This window comes from Eublepharis macularius, chromosome 4, assembly GCF_028583425.1.
Source record: "Eublepharis macularius isolate TG4126 chromosome 4, MPM_Emac_v1.0, whole genome shotgun sequence".
In the NCBI taxonomy this organism is placed as follows: domain Eukaryota; kingdom Metazoa; phylum Chordata; class Lepidosauria; order Squamata; family Eublepharidae; genus Eublepharis; species Eublepharis macularius.
Window position 1 is genome coordinate 114,784,945 of NC_072793.1, and position 24,740 is coordinate 114,809,684.

At 39.7% G+C, this 24,740-nt stretch overlaps 1 protein-coding gene across 3 annotated transcripts in view; it reads left to right on the top strand.

The window, feature by feature from the left end:
* Window positions 1-24,740, top strand: part of CACNA1D (calcium voltage-gated channel subunit alpha1 D) — a 365,621-nt gene that overhangs the window by 277,895 nt on the left and 62,986 nt on the right. For all 3 annotated transcript variants that reach the window (XM_054975338.1, XM_054975339.1, XM_054975340.1), the window contains 6 exons: window positions 2,387-2,546; window positions 5,987-6,114; window positions 6,253-6,349; window positions 7,280-7,382; window positions 10,076-10,177; window positions 15,761-15,891. In XM_054975338.1, coding sequence (XP_054831313.1) covers window positions 2,387-2,546; window positions 5,987-6,114; window positions 6,253-6,349; window positions 7,280-7,382; window positions 10,076-10,177; window positions 15,761-15,891 — 721 coding nt within the window. The remainder of the gene's footprint in view (window positions 1-2,386; window positions 2,547-5,986; window positions 6,115-6,252; window positions 6,350-7,279; window positions 7,383-10,075; window positions 10,178-15,760; window positions 15,892-24,740) is intronic.

The window sequence follows — 24,740 nt, forward strand, 5'->3', positions numbered from 1 at the left end:
GCTACATTCCTCCCATCTAATCAAGCTGCGTTGTGTTTTTGCATTTTGATGCCTTTCCTTGTAACACTCCACTCACCTTTTGGCTGGGACATGAAGGCTCAGGGATCTCCATTCCTACTTGTACTTGAGGAAGGGAGCTCTGACTCTCAAAAGCTTATACCCTGAAAATCTTGTTGGTCACTAAGGTGCTACTAGACTCAAATCCTGCCGCAGACCAACATGACTACACACCTAAAACTATCATAGTGTTACTGTTATTGAATATGTACGGATTCTGTAGTGGCAGCATTATTGATCAGCATTATGTGTATTAAATTACCTTCGCTAGTCAAAGTCACGTCAGATAAGAGTGCTGTTTCTTGTTAGTTTAGGAATAATAAATGTTGTCATGGCTCTTACTCAATTACTGTTAAGATGTTTCAGATAAATGTTGCTCTCATTTGATTATAGTCATGTAGGCAGTTTGACAGTAAGTCAATACTGTAAGCTTGCCTTCCTTTGATAAATGTAATGACAAGGAAGCAAAAGGTTTTAGACACTCTTCCTACAGCTTTTTTCTTTAAAACAGAAATAATAGAATTGTGAAGCCTTTAAAAGATTATTACATAAAAATGAGGTACTTGAGGAGGAATTATGTTCTGTAGATTCAGAACTGAGCTGTTCACTTGAAACCTTTTTAGAAGCACATCCTAAAATGAAATACTTAAAATGTATATTTTCCCAGCATGTTAAAACTGCTGTTTGAAAAATGAGCACATTCTTGTTGATGGGCATAGCCTCATCCTTCGCTGTGGTGGTGTAAAGTGCCATCAAGTCATAGCCATCTTATGGCGATCTCATAAGATGGAGTCTTTCAAGGCAAGAGATGAATAGAGATGGTTTGCTGTAGCCTGCCTCAACATAGCAACCGTTGTCTTCCTTGAAGGTATCCTATTGAAATACTAACTAAGGCCTAGCCTGCTTAATTTCCAAAATCCGACAAGGTTGGGCTTGCTTGGGCTATCCTGGTCATGTCCATTCTTCACTGTAGTTGTGTGGAAATGTGCATGACAGGTTCAGTCCTCTTTACTTACGTACTTCTCATGGCTAGATGCTCATTTCTACTTCTGCAAGATTATAAGCAACGCTGACCTGTATAGCCTAGGAAAGCCTTATCTTGTCTGATCTCAGAAGCTAAGCAAGGTCAGCCTTGGTTAGTCATTGGACAAGAGACCTCCAAAGAAGACCAGGGTTACAGAGGCAAGCAAGAACAAACCCCTTATGTTAGTCTCTTGCCTTGAAAACTGCGGCGGGGTTGCTATAAGTCAGCTATGACCTGACAACAGTTCCACCACCAAGATTATCAACATATCAGGACAAAATTTGTCTCAAAATTTCCCCCTTCCTATAGTGCTAAGCACAATCCTGACCTCCCTCAGATGAGGAAACAGTGGTGGATGGTGCACCTAGTCTCAGTGCCAATGGCACCCTGAAGGAGTTGAAGGACACTATAAGGATATAAATTCTAACGAGATTAAGAAGGATGAGCCAGGCCTCACAAAACAGTGGCATCCAGCTCTCATCATTGCATGCTCAAATGATGCCATTAGGCCACGCTGGTTGCCAAAGGCCATTATGTAGGTGTGTCTCTGTCTTATGTGAATGGCAAGCAATGATAAGGAGTATACCAGGTTAATCTTCCTGTCTTCTTTCTACCTTTTCTCACCATTCACAAATAGCAGGATGGTACAGTTGTGTCTTCCCTTCTGCAGCTAAAGATCTCTGCTCTTTCAGTGAGGCACTGAATGGCCAAGATACTATCTCATCTCCTTCTGTTTGCACACATAGCCTGTAGTGGGATGTTGAAGAAGCTGGGTCACTGGATGTCTCATGACATCTGTCTAGCGTGCCATGACAGGATGGAATTTGTACATGAAGTGTTATAATAATAATAATAACAACAACAACATTCGATTTATATACCGCCTTTCAGGGCAACTTAACACCCACTCAGAGCAGTTTACAAAGTATGTCATTATTATCCCCACAATAAATGCCTTGAGAGGTGGGTGGGGCGAAGCTGTGACTGATCCAAGGTCATCTAGCTGGCTTCAAGTGGAGGAGTGGGGAATCAAACCCGGTTCTTCAGATTAGAGTCCCGCTGCTCTTAACTGCTCCTCCAAACTGGCTCTCCAGTTGGGACTTTGGTGACATGATTGTATAATGTTCAGGAGTCGCAGGTTGCTGAAGCATGGAGGTCACCTGAACTCCCATGTACTTCTGTATGTTGGGGATATGCACCTATCACAATGAGCCACTGCTAGCAAGTAGTACAAAATACAGTCACTCAGAATGAAAAAAAAATGCTATCTGTCTTATTTTTGACTTGCTTTGCTCTGTATTATAGGTGTGCAACAGGAGAGGCTTGGCAAGAAATCATGTTAGCTTGTCTGCCTGGAAAACGATGTGATCCAGAGTCTGATTACAATCCAGGAGAAGAAAACACATGTGGGAGCAACTTTGCCATTGTTTATTTCATTACTTTCTATATGTTGTGTGCTTTTTTGGTGAGTCTAGGAACAGCAAAACTGTGGATTTTAGCAGGAAAATGACTTTAAAGAATAAATCTGAGTTCATAAAATATCTTTAAAGTTAATATTTGAAACAGTGAGCCCCATGGTGCAGAGTGGTAAGCTGCAGTACTGCAGCCCAAGCTCTGCTCACGACCTGAGTTCGATCCTGGCGGAAGCCGGATTCAGATAGCTGGCTCAAGGTTGACTCAGGGCCAAGCTACAAGTGACGAATGACACTTGAACGGCAAGTGGATTGAGTGGAGTGCAAGTGAACAGGGAGAAATACACTTGCCGTTCAAGTGTCATTCATCACTTATAGCTTGGCCCTCAGCCTTCCATCCTTCCGAGGTTGGTAAAATGAGTACTCAGTTTCCTGGGGGTAAAGTGTAGATAACTGGGGAAGGCAATGGCAAACCTCCCTGTAAAAAGTCTGCCAAGAAAATGTCATGATGCGACGTACCCCCATGGGTCGGTAATGACTTAGTGCTTGCACAGGGGACTACCTTTACCTTTTATTCATGCATAATCAAAATCAAATGGCCATACATTTCAATAAATAAACATAGTTTGTATTGGAGAGGTCCACTGATCATATTCGCAGGAGTTATTTTTTGCAAAATCCAACTGAAAATTTACATTGTTGTTTCATATGAGAAAAACATATTCAGCTCAATCCAACAGCAAGGTCTTCCTGCTGGGTTACACTCACAGATTTTTTTTAAACTCTCAAGATTTTTTCATGGTAAGGTTAAAGTTTGATGGAAGGTTTGCGTTCAGGTTTGCTCAATATAATATTATCATTGTTTGTTGCTGCTTCCATTATGAAACTAAGGGTACAACCCAGCTAAAGTTAGGCCCATTTGTGTCCTTTGCAGCATCACCTGTGAAGTTTCTGATCTCATACAATCACATACAAAGCTGCCTTATACTAAGTCAGAATATTGGTCCATTTTGCCCAGGACTGTGTATTTTAGATGAAATGCGGGGAAATCTGTGATCAGTTCTTTTACAATGTCAGAAAAATAGTTGAAAGTGGTAGTGAGAGCTGTGGGAGGTTAACAATCAGATTTGGACCATAAGAGGTTAACATTTTCCCTATGCTGATTTCTGACCATCCTTTGAAGATGCTGTTAACCTTGTGGAGGAAAACTTCCAAATACCTATCCCATGATACAAAATTAGCAATATGTTTATGTGATTTGAAACAACACTGCAGGGCATCTGATCACAAATCTCCCATTCACTTTTATAGTGGCAGAAACTCTTCAAGGTCTTCTTTTCCATCTTTACTACTTGAGATCTTTTAACTGGTGTTGTGAGTGATTGTCTGGGCCCAGGACTGCCATTTTCATGCTAGGGGCAGGGGATCTCCTACCGCTGGCTCCTATTTCCCACCACTGCTTTTGTGGCCAGTAGGAGAAAAATAATGTTTAAAAAAAGATGTCAATGGTGGCATGACATCACTTCTGGGGAAAACCTGGAAGTGATGTCAGTCTGTTCTATGACTTAGAGTTTCTGGCAATTCCTATTGAGGTGTAATGTCACTTTCAAGTTTTCCCCAGAAGTGACATTACACCATTGCTGATGGCGCCATGCCAGACTCTCGCCAGTTGCCAAGCCATGCTTGGACCTTCTATATGCAATATGTGTGCTTTGTTGCTCAGTGGTGACTCTTCCATGGCTTCCATGGCTTGGAGATCAGAAGGGAGTAACTGCACTCTAGACATGGGCACGAATCAAAATACGAATCAATTTTTTTGACAAATCGGGCTAATTCTTGTATCACGAAAATGCTTTTCGTGGGGCTGTTTTTTTCAGAAAATCCATGACTTTGAGGGCCATTTCGTTCGGTTCATGAATGCTTTGTGATGCCAGACAGACTGGCACCGATCCATTGATTCCCTAGGCAACATAACCTTGATAGGCAGCTCTCCCTGCCAGCCTGAGAGCTGAGCAATGCAGATCTGTGCAAGTTTACCTGGGAACTGTAGTTGGAGACTCCTACCCCACTCTGTTTCCCTTCTCCGTTTTTTAAGAACGGGATGGAGTAGCAGCGGCAGTGGCAGCCTCAGCAGCTCCTTCTGCTACTGCTCGCTGCTTGCCAGCTTCAGGAACCCTTCTCTGACTCTCTACCTCCTGTCCTCCTGCTGCTCTGACATGCCTTCCCACCCTCCTTCCCCAATCTCCCCGGAGCGGATCCTGAGTGGATCCACTCTGCTCAGCTTTTCCTTTGAGAACTTGGAGGCGGGGGGAGGGCATGTCAGAGCAGCAGGAGGATGGGAGGACGGAAGGAAAAGTCAGCAAAGAGAACCTGAAGAGAGGAAAACCCAAGCAGAGACGCTCTGCTTGACTTTTCTTCCAGCAGAGGCAGAAAGCAGGAGGCTAAGAGGACAGGAGGGAAAAGTCAGCAAAGAGAGCCTGAAGAGAGGTTCTTGGACGGTGGCTGGAGGAGAGCCTGCTGAAGTCTCCCTGTGAGTTTGGCATCTCTGAGTACGAAGGGGGCTGTTGTAGGTCCCCAGGATCTGATGAATCACAAACCTAATGAATAGTTTCGTGAAACAGGACTATTTTGTGAAAGTTCATGTTTCGTGTTTTGTGGAATGTGACGAACCATGAAACTCAGGGTTTGTTTTTTTTCCCATTTCATGCCCATCTCTACTTCACTCCATTAACTTTTCTTCTATTCTCTCATGTATAAATGCCACCCTCCCTTCTAGGTGATGTTATTTACCCTCATACCATGAAATTCTGTTGCCCATTTCCACATTTTAAGCTTCTATTAAAAGGGCAGGGCATTTTTACTCAGACCTATTGGCAACCATATTCCCTTCCCTTTTGTGAGCTGATCATGGTGCACTAATATAGCTATTAACAGTAGCCTTGGATGACTTTAACTAGAATCGTTAAAATTTTATCTGTTTGTTAAAATGGTAGGCCTTTAATAGTTTGTTCATTTTTAACAATTTATGTTGGTTTATGTTTTTATCATGTTTTACTTTACACGCCACCTCGGGCAAGTTTTCTGGAGAGGCAGCACAGAAATTCTCTCAATAAATAAATTACGCAAATGGAGGAAATAAAATACATTTCACTATCTTTCCCTCTGAAAGGGGACTGAGGTGGCCTAATGGAAAGCAGTTGCAGAGAACATCCACAGCTAAAAGTGGATTAGAAGACTGGAGCCATCTAGGGGAAAGGGGTGTGCATAGTGAAGAAACCGTAAGAAAGGGAAATACATAAAAATATGTGGTTTATCATACACCACACTCTTACACTATTGAATTTTCCATAGATTAGTTTGAAGTGTGTGTGTGTGTGTATGTGACAGAGAGAGAGAGAGAGAGAGAGCAGGCATGTGATGAACTACATTAATCATTAGAAATTTTTCATGGCAATTTAAATGTTATAAAAGGGTTCCTTTAATTGTTTTTAAGATTATCAACCTCTTCGTGGCGGTCATCATGGACAACTTTGATTATCTGACACGTGACTGGTCTATTCTTGGTCCCCATCACCTAGATGAATTTAAAAGGATATGGTCGGAATATGATCCAGAAGCAAAGTATGTACAACTTGTCATTTTGCCACCGTATCTTTACATATCTTTGCCACCAGAGATATGTAAAACCCCAAAAAGAGAGAGAATAAAGTCATTTAAAAGGCATGTGGAAGTATTCAATCTGTACTCTGTCTCTTGTAGGGGAAGAATAAAACACCTTGATGTTGTTACTTTGTTGCGACGCATACAACCCCCTCTGGGTTTTGGTAAATTATGTCCTCACAGAGTTGCATGCAAGGTAGGTTTTGGTGTCTTTCCACATATTACTTTCCTTGTGTCAAGATTTCTGTATTGTGTCCTTATCAGTTAACGGGTTTCTCTACATTTAAGCAGCTTGATTCTCCAACACAATGACCTCAACTTTTCCCAGGCTTCTTCTGGCCCTTACCACTACTACAAGAAAAAAAATCTTATTCTTTTCTTGGCTCACTGGTTCAGAACAATGTAAGGGTGTGAAATGTTTTTAAAAGGAAGTTATGGAGAGTTCTGGTGCAGCCAAGCATCCTTACTGACCTGCTTTATAAAGGAAGTAATTTAGTTTCATTGATACTAGTGCAAACAGCTCATTCCAGTCTATCTCATTTGCATGGACTAGCACAAAATTTGTCACCCGAGTTAAAATTAAGTAATGTGAATTAAAGATCCAGCTATCCTGTGATTTCAGTTGCAATTCTACATTCTGCAAACTGACTGAACAAGGATCATTTGAAGCTTCATATATGAAAACGTCCTATGAAGTCTCAGTGCAAGCTGCATGTTGTTGATTAGAATATAGGAAGGTGTAAGGCATGCATTTCTGTATTGATGTCATCAAGGTTCCCTCTTCTGTATTTTTAGAACAGCTTCTTGGTTTTGATTTTTAAACACGTTGAAACCTGCTATGAGTCTCTGTAAACGGGCAGGTAAAAATTACACATTATTAGAAACACGAGGATTGCCTTGTTGGATCTGACTAAATGTTCTTATAGACTGTCTTTCTGCCACCATTGATGTAAAGCCAGATGTCTTAAGGCAGCCACAATGAAGATAGTCATTCCCTGTTATTGGAATCCAGCACCTCTTAATTAATATGCATGTTCTTTCCTCAAATTTGAAACCAAAATAAACTGAGATTTCTTTGTTTTTTCCTTTGTTTTTAAACATTTCTTTTGTTTTTAAACATCTGCAGAGGTTGGTAGCCATGAACATGCCCCTAAACAGTGATGGAACAGTCATGTTTAATGCTACTTTATTTGCTTTAGTAAGAACAGCTCTGAAGATTAAAACAGAAGGTAAGCAATTATGGTTCTTATTTATAAGCAACTCTGTATTGAGGGTGTGATAGATCAGTAGACCTATCAGATACAACAGATTAAAACAGAACATTTAAGTACTCCCAAATGAGTACCTAACTACTAGATTTGTAGAAAAGTCTTCTTTCCTTACAGTAGCCAGTCCTTTGCGTTTCTGAGACTTTTGACACAGTTCTTTTCATAATACAAATGCAGTTGCATCTGAAAACTGTGACTTGGTTTTGGCTTCAGATGCCAACAAGTGGAAGACCTGCAAGGACTTGTTGGGGGGGGGGGTCATCTCACTTTTCCTCCCCCAACCATGTCCTCCTTTCCTTCTCTGCTCCCCATAGCCTCTCCCCCTTTTCCTGCTTCCTTCTGTCCTTCCCACCCACATTTGTCTGCCCCCCCATCTTCACCTTCTCCCCTTCCCCGCAGGCAACCTCTCCTCTATGCCCAGCTGCATGGTAGCAGCTGAGCCAGGCCCAATTGAATGGTGGGGAACCTCAAAGACTTATGGGGGTACTTCACTTTTCCCTATAAACCCTTCCCCACACAATTTCCTTTTTCCCTCTTCCTTGCAGCCTCCATAAGCTCATCTTTCTCTGTATCTTTCTTCCTGTAGCTTTCTCTCCTTCAAACCTACTAAACACCTTACCTTTTATCTGCCCCCCCTTTATCTATATTTCTTAATTTACTTCATTTATATACTGCCTTTCTCCACAATGGGGACCCAAAGCAGCTTAAATCATTCTCCTTGCTTCTGTATTATCCTCACAATAACCATGAGAAGTAGGTTGGTCTGTGAGTGTCTGAATGGATCAAAGTCACTCAGTGACCTGAGTGATTTAAACTTGGGTAGTGATTTGAACTTCAGTCTCCCAGATCCTACTCTGAAACTCTAACCACTGCACTGGCTTTTGTTGTGTGTGTGTGTGTGGGGGGGTGCTGTTGAACAGGAGCAAGCAGCCAGTCCTGGGTGAGTCATGCAAAGCATGTGGTATAAAGTTGCCTAGTTGTTGCTTCTGAGTCTGGCCCCAATGCGTTTTCCCTCAAAGGCCAAAACAGCCCTGGAAAGGGGTTCAGGGGTTCCCTTGGGCGCCAATCACGATGAGTGTTGGGTCTCTGCCCCCCATATGCTTCTGCCAACCACTCTGCACATTGTCCTGCTTCTTGGAGAGTGGATGGGCTTTTATCTATAAGCGGGCGTCTAATGTGCTCAGGAATGAGAGTCAGAAACTGATCGATGCATATTAGAGCCTTTACATCAGCTAGGGTCTTAACAGCAGCTACTTCAACCCATAGATCATAGGCCTTCCCCAGTCTATAAATTAACTCTGGCCCCAATGCGTTTTCCCTCAAAGGCCAAAACAGCCCTGGAAAGGGCTCTGCCCTCTCCCCCTGCATTTTATTGACAGAAACCAAACCTTGAATAGTGACCTAACTGTTACTTGATTGCCTAGCAACATACACTAAGGGCATCTGGTTAAAGCTATAGGAGCTCCTTTAATAATTTTTTTTAACCCCCAATGTATTTTTTTTAGATTTCAGGGTTTTCTGAAAATCGGGGGCATTTTTCAAGTGTGTAGGAAGATCTGTATTGTCCATTCATGGCTCCAGTCTCCAGATTTAAGTATCCATAGCTCAGGCCCACTTTGCTATTAGTATATAATACTAATACTGATACGAAAGTGTTGTTACCTCCCCATAAGTTGAAGGTCATTAAAAAATAAGACCCGTTCCTTTGACAATTATTGGATATTTATTCAACATGCTGTTATTGTATGTAATTCAGTTGTGAGAGATACATATTTGTACAGTTGTAGAAGGATTCTGGTAAACTAAATAATGCATACACAAAGGTATTTTTAAAACAATAATCAAATACATTACATCATTTACAATGTATTTGGAGGCATCTTTTCAACCACATGGGGCATCAACTAGTTATCTAGATCTACCTTACTTTTAAAATTAATTAATTAATTAATTATGTCTCACTTTCCTCCAAAGTAAAGATCCAAAGTGGCTTAAAGCATTCTTTCCTACTCCATTTTATCCGTATAACAAGCATCTCAGCTAGATTCATCTGAGAATCTGTGATTGGCCCAAAGTCACCTAGCAGGCTTCCATGTCAGTGTGGTGATTTGAACCTGTCTCCCAGATCCTAATCCGCTACTCTTTAACAACTACCCCACATGGGCTGTTTTGTGTAGATCTGAAGAAATGTGTTGCCATTAGGTCTGTGGTAAGTATTTGTTATCCCTTCACTATACAGCCAACCAGATTTCACCATGTGATGAAGCCAAATCAGAATGTAGCTGAAAGTACTACCCTCACTCAGAACAGATTTGAATATGATGCCTCAGAACTAATCTAATTTGACTATATTATGATGTCACAAAAGCAAATCCTTATTAGGGTAATGTTTCCATTCAGAGTGATGACTGGAAGCATTACCCTCATACCAATTTGCTTTTGTGATATCATGGACAAATAGTTTTACCCCATTTTCTGTCCCCTTTATACAGACATAAAAGCACACAAACACATTCACACAAACATGTAAATATCAAAATAGGGGATGCATTTGACAGGGGCTAAAGTACTATGTTAATAGAATTGCCATATTAATGTATTTCCTTTTGGTTTCCCCCCCAAAGTTTAATCTCTTTCCTTCTACACTTCTCCAGGAAACTTAGAGCAAGCAAATGAAGAACTCAGAGCAGTTATAAAGAAAATCTGGAAGAAAACTAGTATGAAACTCCTTGATCAAGTTGTCCCTCCAGCTGGTGGTTAGTGAGATACTCTTTATAACAAGATGTGTTTTCTTCATTGTTAATGTTTTCATATTATTAAGGTTTTGAAGGTTTTGATTATTAAGATCCAGAGTGTTAATGTTAAGGGTCAAAAACCAGTGTTGAGGCATTCATTTACAGTGCAATCCTAAAAGGAGTTGCTCCAATCTAAGCCTATTGATTTCAGTGGGCTTAGACTGGAGTAACTCTTCTTAGGATTGCACTGTTACTATATGCAGGGCACTTACAGTGCAATCCTAAACAAAGCTGCATCCATGTCCATTGAAGTCAATGGATTTAGAAGAGTGTAACTCTGTTTAGAATGGCACTGTTAATCTGCTTTTCCACACTGGTTAACAAAAACTGCATCTCCCTCCCTCTCTGGATTTATATCTATATGCCTGGATCCACCAGTAATTTCCATGGATGAAAGAGATTCCATCTGTGGAGTACAGGTTCCTAAATTTCCCTGCAGTAGTTCAGAATTCTGCTGCTTGAGGGACACAAGGAATAGCATGTTCGAGGGGAGGATTGGAAATATGCAGAAGGAGGAGGAAATGGATGAAAATCACTTACCCCTTCCACGCATGGACATCAAAAAGTGGATCCAGTACAGTTTCCAGGTTTCAAAATAATGTTTTTTTAGATATTGCTGTTGTATCTCCAGATTAAGTCTGCAGATTTGCAATAGCACAATAGAATTTGGAGTGTTCAGATAGTTCAGATTTGCAATAGAATAATAGAATTTGGAGTGTGGTGCAAAACATTTTTTTAATTCTCCTGATCATACATTAGTTAGAATTACTTGACAAATGTGTTATTAATTAATCCATTTAAGGTGACATATCAAATCTTTCATAGTAGACTTGTATGCAAATGTATATAATAAATATATATTTCTCTCCAGTGTACAATAATGATAAACCTTAGATTGTAAGTGATCTTTTGACTTGTTTTTCACGTTTTAAAAGTGCAGGATCTGTGCTGGGATATCAGTCCCATCCCTGATATCCAAGTTACTAATCCATTTGAGTGCCATTTCTGGTATCTTTTATAGCTCAGTGTGCCTTTATAGTGTTACCACACCTTCAAGATCGTTCTGGCTCAGGTCTGGAAGCAAGACCTCCAAGATCTCATTTCTGATGCTTGTGGAGGCTGATCTCTCTCTAAAGGTGTCCTTCTCAGACTCTAGGGGAGAGAGAGCATGCTGGCTGTCCTACTCTACAGCATGGCCCAAGAAAAAGCATCGGCTTTGTTTCTGGAGGAGCTATTTGCAAGTAGCAGCTCTGATTAGGGATGAGACAGTAATAATAACATAATAATAATATTTAATTTATATACCACCCTTCAGGACAACAACACCCACTCAGAGCGGTTTACAAAGTATGTCATTATTATCCTCACAACAGCAAACATCCTGTGAGGAGTGGGGCTGAGAGAGCTCCAGACAGCTGTGACTGACCCAAGGTCACCCGGCTGACTTCAAGTGGAGGAGTGGGGAATCAAACATGGTTCTCCAATTTAGAATCCCACTGCTGTACACCAAACGGGCTCCCAAATTTATACCAGATTATATCTGGAAAAACCCAGCTGTTCAAGGGAAGCTGATACTGCACATTTAAAACAATGTCTCTGTGTTCTACTCTGCTCTTTTCTAGCCTTACACCTGAGTGCTTGCATGGCCTAGATGAATTGCTTTGTTATTGTTGTAACCATGTGCTTGAGCTTTTTCTGCAGCCTCTATTCCTTTCAACTCTCAGTCTTTTCAGAATATTCTGAAGCAATTCTGTTTTAGGGTGGTGGCATGGAATTAGTGTTGCCTCTGGCCAACTTGATTCCCCTACGTTTTCTTGAAATACAGATGCATGCTTCAGAATAGCAAGCTGTGCCTGCATTAGTTAAGCACATGGACAGCCTTTGCCGATTCGATCTTTAAATCGTGACACAGTTCTTCTTCCGAGTGCTAATGCTCAGCTTCAATTTATTGCTGCTGCTTACATAGTGAATATTTATATTCATTTCTGTAGACATAATCTGACAATGCAGTGCTATTAATATGTAGAACCAAATAATGGAAAATGCCATTCAAATGCAGAAAACAGAGTATTGCCAAATTCTGTAGAAAAATGCATAAAGTATTCCATACATAGAAGCAAATCCTTGCAAGGCATAAGCAGTAGTAGAAAGGGAATGAACATTATCTATTGAGATTGGAATATAAAATAGTTGGCATATAGAAAAAATATGCATGCTGGTACTAATTGAAACATGACATTTTACTCAAAACACAAAATATGCAAAACACAATTTAAGTAACATCATAAGTGAAATATTCTTTAATCTTCAGTATCTAATAAAAAGTCCAAAATCAGCATAAAAGTCCTTGAATTGGCCACATTTCATCCTCCTCCCCCGCACCTGCCCCCGCCATTCTTTCACACATTTAGTTATGTACCACATTTCCCAAACTGGATCCGAACAAATCAAATTTCATAGCTAAGAACAATTTATTTATTTATTTATTTTCAGTTTGTAGTCCACCCTTCCCACACTGGCAGGCTCAGAGTGGATTACATGCATAGACTCTAAAAATTTTACACAATTTAAAATCACCATAAGTACAGTATAAATATTTTAAAACAGCAATATAAAAATAATAACAAGCCAAATATTTGTTTCAGAGTGATAATTAGATTTAATTAAGAAATAATTGATACTAACATGATAAATTACTAGCTTCCAAAAAGTCACTTACTTGATTCAGTAATAATTGGAAATAGATTTGTGATTTACAATGTCAAATCACTTCAAAAAGTAAAGTATAGTTTAGAATGAATTAATGTTGCCAATATTAAATGAAAACAGGACAGAGAAGCCACTAAAGTCCATGTTCTTTTTTTTTACTACAAGGTTTCCTCTAAATTCCCCATCCTTTATCCTTCAAAGCCTATTGAAGTTTATCTAATGTCCTCTGTCTTCTTCCAAACTTTGTTTTGCTGAATATGTTCCCTTGACTTTCCCTTTAATGTTGTTTTCAACCCTGTTTAATGTATGATCACCTCTGCTTAGCTGCTTTCCTTCACATATGTCTGTCTTACTTAAACTTAGTTAAAAATAGATTGGACAGTCCATAAAATATGCAGTGAGTGTATAAGTTACTTTAACACACACAGCTATTTAATTATGAATCAGAAAATTACAAAAAGTTGTGAAATTGTGTGTGCATCTACATTTACTGGTGCAGAAGTCAGCTTAAGGGCCAGTGTAAGCAACTTTGTCTGTCTCTTAGAACATATTTCATTTCATCCTCTTTGTTTGTTTTCCAAAAATCATGTTATATATTATTTCCTTTTCGGTGCTATTCTTGTATTTTAGAGGAAATAATAACAAGGATGGGGAAAGCTTTTTGAACAGGGGCTGGGACTTGATCATGGTCATATTGCAGGAAATAATGATCTTAGCATCCACCTTGACTCTAAATAGCCAAGCTATGGTTTCCAGCCTAAAACATATCAGAACTGTGTTCACAGATAAGTCTTTTCCTTATTTTTATTACAGCAAAGCTATAACACCAACCATCGAATACGTTTTTATAGACAAGGAAGAGCTGTGTGGATGCACTCTTCACATTCTTTTGTCCCTTTTGAATTCTGACCATTATGTGAACACAAGTTTCCATTGTCTAGAGACAGAATTCGGACGCTAAACACATGAAGAACCCTGTTCACATTAAAGTTTTGTGCGCACAGAGGAGCACATTGGGTAACACAAAGGAGCTTTCAGTTGCCCAGTTACTCAAAAGACAAACTCACTCATATGTATTTTCAACAAAAAGAATTAGCCTTTGATTTCAAAAAATTAACTGTGCAATTCTAAACAGAGTTACGCCAGTCTAAGCCTATTGAATAATATCATTTAATTTATATACTAACCTTCAGGATGACTTAACACCCACTCAGAGCAGTTTACAAAGTATGCTATTATTATCCTCACAACAAACACCCTGTGAGGTGGGTGGGGCTGAGAGAGTTCCTAGAAGCTGTGACTGACCCAAGGTCATCCAGCTGGCTTCAAGTGGAGGAGTGGGGAATCAAACCCGGTTCTCCAGATTAGAGTCCCACACTCTTAACCACCACACTAAACTGAAATCAATGAGCTTAGACTGGAGTAACTCTATTTAGGATTGCACTGTAAATAACTGTGGTAGAAATACAAAGTATATTTTTGTTCTTAAGACCTGATCCACAGGTGTTAGGACCCCAACCCCAAACTTGGATTGTAGTCAGTGGAAGTTTATGGACCCCAATGCCTTTTGATAAATTATTTGTCACATGGCCAGGGCAGGCATAATGGTGCTATTAAGAGATGGCATGGAACAGACTGAGCTCCCAACCAAGCACCTTTCAATCAAATATGTTTATATATCTTGTTTTGTTTTGTGAATGATCATTTCATCATGCAAATGACATCTAAAATAAAATACTAAATCAAATACAGTCCTTCTCTATTTACCCTGCTATTATTTCAGTCAGGAATATAATCCACTTCAGAATGTATTGTTCCTGACATTTATTATTTAATACAGTCTTTAGTGGAATTCCTTGTGATGTCAGATAACGTAAAACATTTGTGAAATCTCTCCAAATATAATATGTATCAGTGATGGGCATAGGTAATTGAAACTAACATTGCAAAAAAAAATCCAGCAAATTAATTATCTCTTTCCTGTTTTCTGAAAATAAAACAGGATAGGACAAAGGAAATGCTAATGAAGAGAAATGTAGTACAACCATTAAAAATGTCCCATCACTTTGTCTTCATCACCTCTAAAAACACAAGTTCAATACTTGATAATGAATGTAAAAGTTATCCCATTTCAAAGATGCAGTCAGAAAGTATTACTGGTGAAAGACGGCCTTTCAGCACCAGTATGTTTGCCACAACAGCCCAACTAGCAATTGCATGGAGCAATTTCAGGCTGGGAAAATGGCGTAGAGGAAGGTTTTAAACTCCCCTCCCCATGATCCAAATCAGTGCTCATGTATCTGCATTTTTTTAAAAAGCAACATGAAATCTGATTCACAGAATTCCCAGCATCACTTGTAGTTTATCTTATATGAGTAAACCTTATTGGGTATTTGGAAAGATGGAAACATGATATGCTAGTTGAATAAGGCAGATAGAAATAATGTGATACATAAATTGATATAATGTGTTGTAATGAGGTCACTTGAAAGAGCATTAAAAAAACCCTTCTGATATAACATACCCATTCAAAATCTGATTAAAATCAGCATTTCAAATTTCATGAAAATACTGTCATTCTGAAATACTCTTTGAACCTTAGTAGAAAATATTTTCCTTTCTTAAGAAGTAGCTCACGTCTGCTTCTGTTGTTTAAGCCTCAACTGCATGCTAAAAATGGCTTTATGCTAGATTTTGGCAGTTTCATTAGAAACAAAAATCCTACTGGTGATAGCACCTATTAAGTTTCTTTTTCCTGAACTGGATAAGAGTTTATATAAAGTATTGATGAAATATTGCTGACTTGGGAGAGATCTGTCTGGTCTGTTCATTCAGATGATGAGGTAACCGTGGGGAAGTTCTATGCCACCTTCCTGATACAGGACTACTTTAGGAAATTCAAGAAACGGAAAGAACAAGGACTGGTGGGGAAACACCCTGCAAAGAACACCACAGTTGCACTACAGGTGATTTTGTTTTTACATGATAACTAACGATGTTGCAAGTTTATTGATAAAAACAGGTACATGACTGTGAATGAAATAAGCAGTTCCACAAGGACACAATTTGTTGAGACTCTTTTCCTCCGTAAAAAAGAAATAACCATATTGTTCTTTATGTTACAAGGTAAGTGTCAAGAGCTTTTCTTATAAAAACTGCAGCAAGTGGTAGCAGATCCTTTTCATGGGAAAATTGCTTGTGACTTAAAGCTGCTGCTGTTAAAACTCGAGTCTGTAAAGCATTTTGAAGGCCAGACTCTGTATGCATTAAAATGACACATCCTTTTTGATTGATTATTTGCTTTGTAGAAGCAACTCATGTCTGTCTTCCTCTGCACCGCTAAAGACCTCAGTTGTAGAGATTCAGTATAAAAATAAGTCTTTCTAAAGCAGTTTTAAGACACATTATCTGCCCTGGAAGAAAATGCCTGAAAAGGACAGCAAATGTGTGAACAATAGAGATGGGCACGAACCGAAATATAGACCAAAGTTCATCACAAACAGGACCGGTTTGTGGTTTGTGAACTGGGGGTTCATCAGAGCCCATTTCTGACAAACCACGACAAACGTTAGGCTGGTTCATTTTTCGTTTCATCACTGCAGACAGCCTGGCACTATCAATCAATTTCCTAGGCAACCGGAGATGGGCTTTCTGCAGTAGAGGTGTTCACCTCTAGCTGGTCTTTCCCTTCCTCCTTTGGGGTATGCACACACTCTCTTTTTTTTTCAAAGGCAAGAAAGGGTTGTAATGTTGTAATGTTGCAACATTGTAATATTACTGCACATTCCTCCTGGCTTTAAAAGCCAGGAAAGGATTAAATGGCTCCTTTTCCCTCCCTCCCAGGCATGTTTCAGGCTTTGAAAAAGAGGGAAAAAAACAAGCGTTTTGCACAGTCCTTTGGAAACAAAGTGGCAGGGAAGCTGCTGCTTCATCCCCTCCCAGCTTCCCTGCTACTTTGTTTCCAAAGGGTGTGCAAAACGCTTGGTTTTTTTCCTCTTTTTCAAAGCCTGAAACATGCCTGGGAGGGAGGGAAAAGGAGCCATTGAATCCTTTCCTGGCTTATAAAGCCAGGAAGAATGTGCAGTAACATTACAATGCTGCAATTTTACAATGTTACAACATTACAACCCTTTCTTGCTTTTGAAAAAAAAAAAAGAGAGTGTGCATACCCCAAAGGAGGAAGGGGAAAACCAGCCATTTAACCCTTTCCTGCCTATTAAAGCCAGCAGAGAATAAGCAAACTCCTGCAAACATGGGAAGCAGAACTGATATTGAAACGCTTTAAAGTCTCCATGTGAAAAGGACCTCAGTTGCCAGGAGGATGCCCCTCCCAGGGTTTTAAAGTCTCCGTGTGAAAAGGACCTCAGTTGCCAGGAGGATGCCCCTGAAAAAAGCAGCGGGAGTTTGAAAGCAGTAACACTTTTCTTGTCACGCAAGAAAAGTATTGCTGCTTTCAAGATGGCACTTTTTTTCAGCTGATGGGGGATCCCCCTCCCATCAGCTGAAAAGCAGCAGGTATTTAAAAGGGGGAAACCAGAAGTGCAAACCCCTATTCTGCAGACCTTCTGCTGCCCTGAAAGTGATGTTTTCACGAACCAAACAAACCAGTTCACAAACCGGGGCAAGTTTGTGAAAGTTCATGGTTCATGAAATGTGCCAAACCACATGGTTTGGATTTTTCCCAGTTCGTGCCCATCTCTAGTGAACAAACCTTTTTCATCACACCTCAGTGATGAACTGGGTTCAGGAAGACCCAGGTTCAAATCCCTGCTCAGCCATGAAACTCACTGGGGGCCAGTCACTCTTTCTCAGCCTATCTTACCTCACAGTGTTTTTGTAAGATAAAAAGGAGAAGGGAGAAAGACATGAGCTCTGAGATAAAAATGTAGACTAGGTTTTCATCCTCAGATGTCAGGCTAGCAATAACATGCCTAGGCAAAAGCGTTGGGCAAAAATTCCTGTTCACTCAAGCCCTACAGAATTTTTTTAGGGCAGCACTGCCAGCAGACAAAAGAGCAAAGAGTTTTGGTGGTCCATGAGCACCGATATGACTTCCCCTTCCGTTTTCTCTCTCTGTGTGTATATCTGTAGTACTAGGAGGAGGCTGTTGGCGTGTTAATGGACCCCAAGTCCATTTGGTTGAGGATGAGAAAGAGACAAATAAGCTCTTTTTGGAACTGTCTTTGTAGACGAGGAGGTTCTCTGTATAGAGATGTTTGTGGTAGCACTGAGGTGTAGGGATGAGTTGGGTTCTGTGTATAAGGGCAAATGCTATGGGAGGAAACAGCTCTTTCTCACTGTCCCTCAGTGTCCCCAAAGGTCCTTCAAGCTCTATTTATTAATAAATTATATAGCTGCCTTCGCTATTTTTATGCTGAAAGTTTGTTCCTTCAAATAAATGCTCTCAAACTGAGTATGATATTTGTGCAGAGTGCTTGTCTTTCAGAGCAGTATCTTTTCCCCTGTTCCAATCATGAAGGTTTCTATCCACAGTCGCAAAATACATATTCAATTTCCCTCCTCTTTATAGTAACCAGCCACAACCATTTCTGGTATGTTCTTTTCTGGTATGTTCTTTTCTGGTTGTCTTTTAAATGTAAATGTAATCAAGTTGAATCAGTAGAAGATTCCAAGTTACATGCCCTCCAAACTGAAACACTTTAAACACCTGAAAGAAACCTGCCCCTTAAACTCTTTGATGATGTTATGATTTAACTTGTGGGTTACTAATTATGTATTTCTGAATAAATACAATAATCCCTCAGCCATGAGCTGATAAGGTGGTTGAAGCAAGTCACCATATCTTAATATTATCTCCAACCTACAATACAATACTTTTCAGGATTGCTGAGGCAGCATATATGAAGGCTGTTAAATGTTCTAAAGAACTAAATAAAAAGCTCATGGTTATGAAAGTATTATTTAATTTTCTTTCTTTCAAATTTTCTCAACAGACTTAAGACCCTACAAAGTCTCTCAACCAGTATTTTGTAGAATGATTCAAATGGTATTTTCTTGAAATCTAGATGCTGGATTATGGGTTAGTAATAATAGTAGTCCCAGGCAGGACAGTGAGATCTGTCCAATTCATACCTGGTAAAATCCCTTACTTTATATGATCCTGTGGCTGCAGCCATTTGGAGGAAGTAATATATAAGGGTAAAAAGTCCCTCCTACACATGTAAATCACCATGGAGAAACCACATGATCAGATTGACACATATTTCTGTGGACAAGAGATGATGTTGTATGTGATATTTTAGTGCATATGAACTGGGCCTGTGTGTCTCTGGCTGCACTAGAAGAAAATGAAGATTGTTCTGTCTAGGAAAGCATCTCCTATATGATAATATTTAAATATTAAATATTAAATTATATTTAATATTTAAAGGACTCTTTTGTAATATAGAAATTGATACAACTTCCATTATTTAAACTCACATTGGAAGTAGTTTCCAGTTATGTACCTAACATCTGATAATATGATATGAATGAATGATAAATGTATTGTTTGTGGCCAAAGGCCATTACAATCATACAGATATAACATATAAAACACTCTAGCATGTAAACATATGTACAAATATTAAAAAAATTAAAATGATCTAGGCAGAAAATGCCAGTCAGATAAAACCATTGCTGTCTCTGGACACAACTCTAGCCCGGATTTTCTTGGCTGCTAAGGCGAACAGAGAGACTCTATGAGACAAATGCAGCAGTGTCAGACAGGAGAAAAAACAACTTCTCAGAGTCTGAAGAGGAGTTTAAACTCATTAAAAACTCTTCTAGGAATTTATTCCTTGGCTCTGCATAAAAGTGGGCAGGATAGTAGGTAATGTGATAAATCCTCCACAATGTGAGCACCACAAATACAGTAGCGGAGGGCTTGAGGTGTTTTGGCATAGCGCCCAGCTAGCAATGCTGTGGGCATAGTTTGGAACCGAATTGAGGTAAGGGCTGTTCTGAGATTGTGAGGAAGGATATTGTCCAAATAGGGTGCTCTAACATGGTCCTTCTTGAAAATTTTAAACCATGGGGAGAATTTAGAATAGGAGATCGCTTGCCTATCCATTACGGCGTCACAGTGGAACACCCATTCCCGAATGTTAAAGCCAGCAACTGGGACACCTTGGGAGTAACGTCAAAGGATGTTATTATAGCTGGCTAGCTGTACAGCCTCATTTTTATGTATAATTTCATAGCATAACCTATGCAATAGATTGCATCCTATATGATGTTAATATTTAAAGGACTCTTTTGTAATATAGAAATTGATACAATTTCCATTATTTAAACTCACACTGGAAGTAGTTTCCAGTTATGTACCTAACATCTGATAATATGATATGTTGCTAGTGAACACTTTATCGTAACCCACTAATTAAAGCACTTTTTAAATTTATCTTCTACATTTACATGTAAATTTGGAATCTGATATTTCCCCTCCACATTCATTTTGTCTGTGTGTGTGTGTGTGTGTGTGTGTGTGTACGTACATACGTACGTACGTACGTACGTACATAAAGGATATGCTGTGTAAGGTACCATGAAAAAAATAGTCAGTATCTGGAAAGCAAAATAAACTTTACATTTACAGAATATGGTGTCTTGTTAGTATCTGAACTGTTGCCAAGTCCTTATCATTATTTTCTGTGGTTAACACCATCTTTGGAAAACGGCACTCTAAAGGTCTTGCTGATCTCTCTAGTCCACTATCCATTAACATCTTCGCTGAAGCATTTACACTGTCTCATTTTTTATTGGCTGAAATCCATTTTATTTCTGGATGGAATATACCTGAATCTGAACCTTTCAGGGTTCTCTGGACAGGATGCCTCATAGCTATCAGGGCCACAGTAGCATGGATTACTTCTGTGACAATTCTGCCAGGTACAAAGCTGGTACTCTTCATAGACTTTGGTTTTTTTAAATATAATAATTTATAGCTGGTGTCTCATTAATTATAAAAATGTATTTCCTAGAAAAGCACCATGTTAGAAATTCCTAATTTTATATATCGCATTACAAAGCATTCACATCTTTCTTATCCTACCCATTCCATTAAAAATGGGTGGAGCAGCTCAAATTGCAGGCAAAAAATTATGTGGTAAAAGTTCATACAGTTTCAGTGTGACATCTGATTGTTCAATGGAGACACAGTGTTGTGTTCTTCATATATCTTTTTGCTGCCCTTGTGGATCAAGCTGGTGTTTGAACTTGAAAAGCAAAAGTGTGGCTGAAACGTGTACCAATTTCCATTCAACAGCACGGTGTTCATAGGAAATATTGCAAACATAATAACATAAGAAAAGCTCTGCTGGATCAGACCAGTGGTCCATCCAGTCCAGCATCCTGTCTCATACAGTAGCATATCAGTTGCTATGAAAGCCAACAACAGGCCATAGAGGCTGAGGCCTTTGCCTGAAGTTGCCTCCTGGCGCTGGTATTCAGAGATTCACTGCCTCCGCATGTGCAAGTTTCCTTTAGTCACGATGGCTGATAGCCACTGATAGACCTATTATCCATGAATCTGTCTAATCCCCCTTTAAAGCTGTCTGTGCCTATGGCCATCACTGCATCTTCTGGCAATTAATTCCACATTTTAATCACTCATGTAAAGAAGCATCTCCTTTCTCTGTCCTGAATCTACTGCCCATCAGCTTCAGTAGATGACCTCGAGTTCTAATATTATGGGACACGGAGAAGTCCTCTCTGTCCACCTTCTCCACCTCATGGACAATTTTATAAACCTCTATCATGTCCCCTGCCCCCCCCCCTTAGTTGTTTCTTTTCTAAACTGAAAAGTCTCAGACTCTTCAGCCTTTCCTCATAAGAAAGCTGTTCCAACCCCATCCCCCATCATCTTGGTTGGCCTCACACACACAGTATTCTAAATGAGGCCACACCATACATGTATATAGGGGCATTACAATAATGGCTGTTTTATTTTCAATCCCTTTCCTAATAATCCCTAGCATAGAGTTTGCCTTTTTCACTGCTACAGCAAACATAGTTGACACTTTCATTGAGCTGTCCTGAAGTCTCTTTCCTTTTCAACCTAAATTGGCATATATTTGAAGTTGGGATTTTTTGTTGAAGTCAGAATTTTTTTGTGGAGATCTTCCTGGAGCACTTCACAGTTGGCTTTGGTTTTTCACATCCTGACTATTTCTGGGTCATCTGAAAACTTGACCACTACATTGTTCATCCCCAATTTGAGATCATTTATGAACAAATTATAGAGCACCAGTCCCAATAGCAATCCTCATGGGACCCCAGTGCTTACTTCCCTCCATTGCAAGTACTGTCCATTTATTCCTACTTTTTGCTTCCTGTCATTTCACCAATCTTATTCCATGACTATTAAGCTTGTCGAAGAGTCTTTGGTGAGGAACCTTATCAAAAGCTTTTTTAAAGTCCAAGTAAATAATGTCTGCTAGGTTGCCCTTATCAACATGCTTGTTCACTTTCTCAAAGAACTCCAAAAGATTGGTGAGGCACCACTTGCCTTTGCAGAAGCCATGCTGATTTCCCCTCAGCAAGCTTTATTCTTCTATGTGTCTAATAATTTTGTCTTTGATAACAGTTGATATTAATTTGGGACAGATGTTAGACTAACAGGCCTGTAATTTCCTGGTTACCTCCTGAACCCTTTTTTAAAAATCGGTGTAACATTTGCTACTCAGTCTTCTGGTACAGTGGCTGATTTTAGTGATAAGTTTCAAATACAGGTTAGTAGATCAACAGTCTCACATCTGAGTTCCTTAAGAAGTCTCAGGTGTATTCCATCAGGACCTGGAGATATACTGGTTTTTAGTTTTCTCTATAGGTCTAAAACTTCATCTCTCATCACCTCAATTTGACTCCGTTCTTCAGACTCCCTTCCTGAAAATTGTGGCTGTGGCATGGATATGTGCCCTACTTTTCACAGTGAATTAATGGAGAATTCACAAAGAATTCATGGAGTTTCTCTGCCATCTCCCCATCTTTAGCAGTGCTTTTATTTTTTGGTCATCCAAAGGCCCAACTGCTTCTCTGGTTGGTTTCCTACTCTGGATATATTTAAAGAAATGTTTGTTTGTCTTGATGTTTTTAACAATCTGCTCCTCAAATTTTCTTTTTGCATGCCTAATTATTAACTTGACTAACTGGATAGCCAAGGCAAGCCTAATCTCCTCAGGCCTTGGAAGCTAAGCAGGATAGGCCTTGGTTAGTAATTGAATGGGAGACCTCCAAAGAATACTAGTGTCAGGTCTTGCCAGATACTTCCCCAAACACTTCACTACATCTCTCCGGTGTATGAGTTAAAGATGTTTTATTAAGGACAGATACCAATATCAAGAAGCTGTAACAATGGGAATTGACTGGAATGCCTAAAGATAGTAAAACAGGCTCAATTATAGGTCAGTGTCTCCACCCCCCCTCCAGTGGGAAGGAGAGGCCTTTAGTAGTTTTGGCGCGCATCGCCTGGGAAGAAGGGAGGGGGAGGAAAGAGCTCAGCTCAGAGCCAAGCTACAAGTGATGCCTGACACAGGTCGGACACTTGTCAGCTTCCCTCAAGTTTTGATGGGAAATGTAGGCATCCTGGTCTTGCAGCTGTAATGGAGAGCCAAGCTGTAAAACCAGGACGCCTACATTTCCCATCAAAACTTGAGGGAAGCTGACAAGTGTCCAACCTGTGTAAGGCGTCACTTGTAGCTTGGCTCTCAGTCTCTGTGTTAAGTCTAAGGTCAGGTTCTCAGGCTTCGGCAGGAACTCGTAACCAAAACAACTTGCTGGAAGATAAGCAGTTAGTAACAAAGCCAAAATAGAGAGAGTCACGGAAAGATGTAACCAACAGACAAATTTGTAACCATGACCAACTTACTAAAGCGATTAAAGCTATACTATATCTAATATATTCAAAGATTCTTTTTTATCATAAAGTTACAACAGAAATTCTAAGTGGTTGTAAGGCTGGCTACACACAGTTCATAGGAAGTGCAGTACAGGAACGAGGTAGCGACATCATACAATATACAAGATTTACAAAATGCAAAAGTGCTACAACATATTCAAATTGAAGTGCAAAAGCTCACAAAACAACAACTGAACCCCCATATACCACAGAGCAATATAGAAAGTACAAACTCGGTAGGAAATAAACCGAGAACCGTATCCAAGGCAGCTACAAGCTTGCAATACTTTGAACATCAACGATTAGACTTGATGAGTGACAAACCAAAAGTATGTTCATAGCAGCTAAAAGCTTGCAAGGATTTAATTATCCCATGTTCCAATGAGTAGTAACTGCAACGGGTTTGCTAGCGAGGAATCCCGTTTCTGGTATCCCCTTCTTCCTGGCAGTTACAACTGTGGAAATAATATACATTTTATTAACAAAACAGTAAAGAAAGTAACACAACCATTACATCTCAAAATCAAAAAGAGTCCAGTAGCACCTTTAAGTCTAACCAACTTTATTGTAGCATAAGCTACAATAAAGCTGCATCTGACAAAGCTGCATCTGACGAAGAGAACTGTGATTCTCGAAAGCTTATACTACAATAAAGTTGGTTAGTCTTAAAGGTGCTACTGGACTCTTTTTGATTTTGCTACTACAGACTAACACAGCTAACTCCTCTGCATCGATTACATCTCAAAGTATTCTTACAGAGACCAATCAAGGTAAGTCACACAAAAGTTTCTATGCGCAATGGCCGCTTGCTCAATGGCGTGTGCACAGTGTAACTCAAGGTGTTCCTTAAATCACAATCAGAAAAAATGTTAAAGTGGCAGGACACCTGCAAAACGTCCTCATAAATAAACGTCCTCA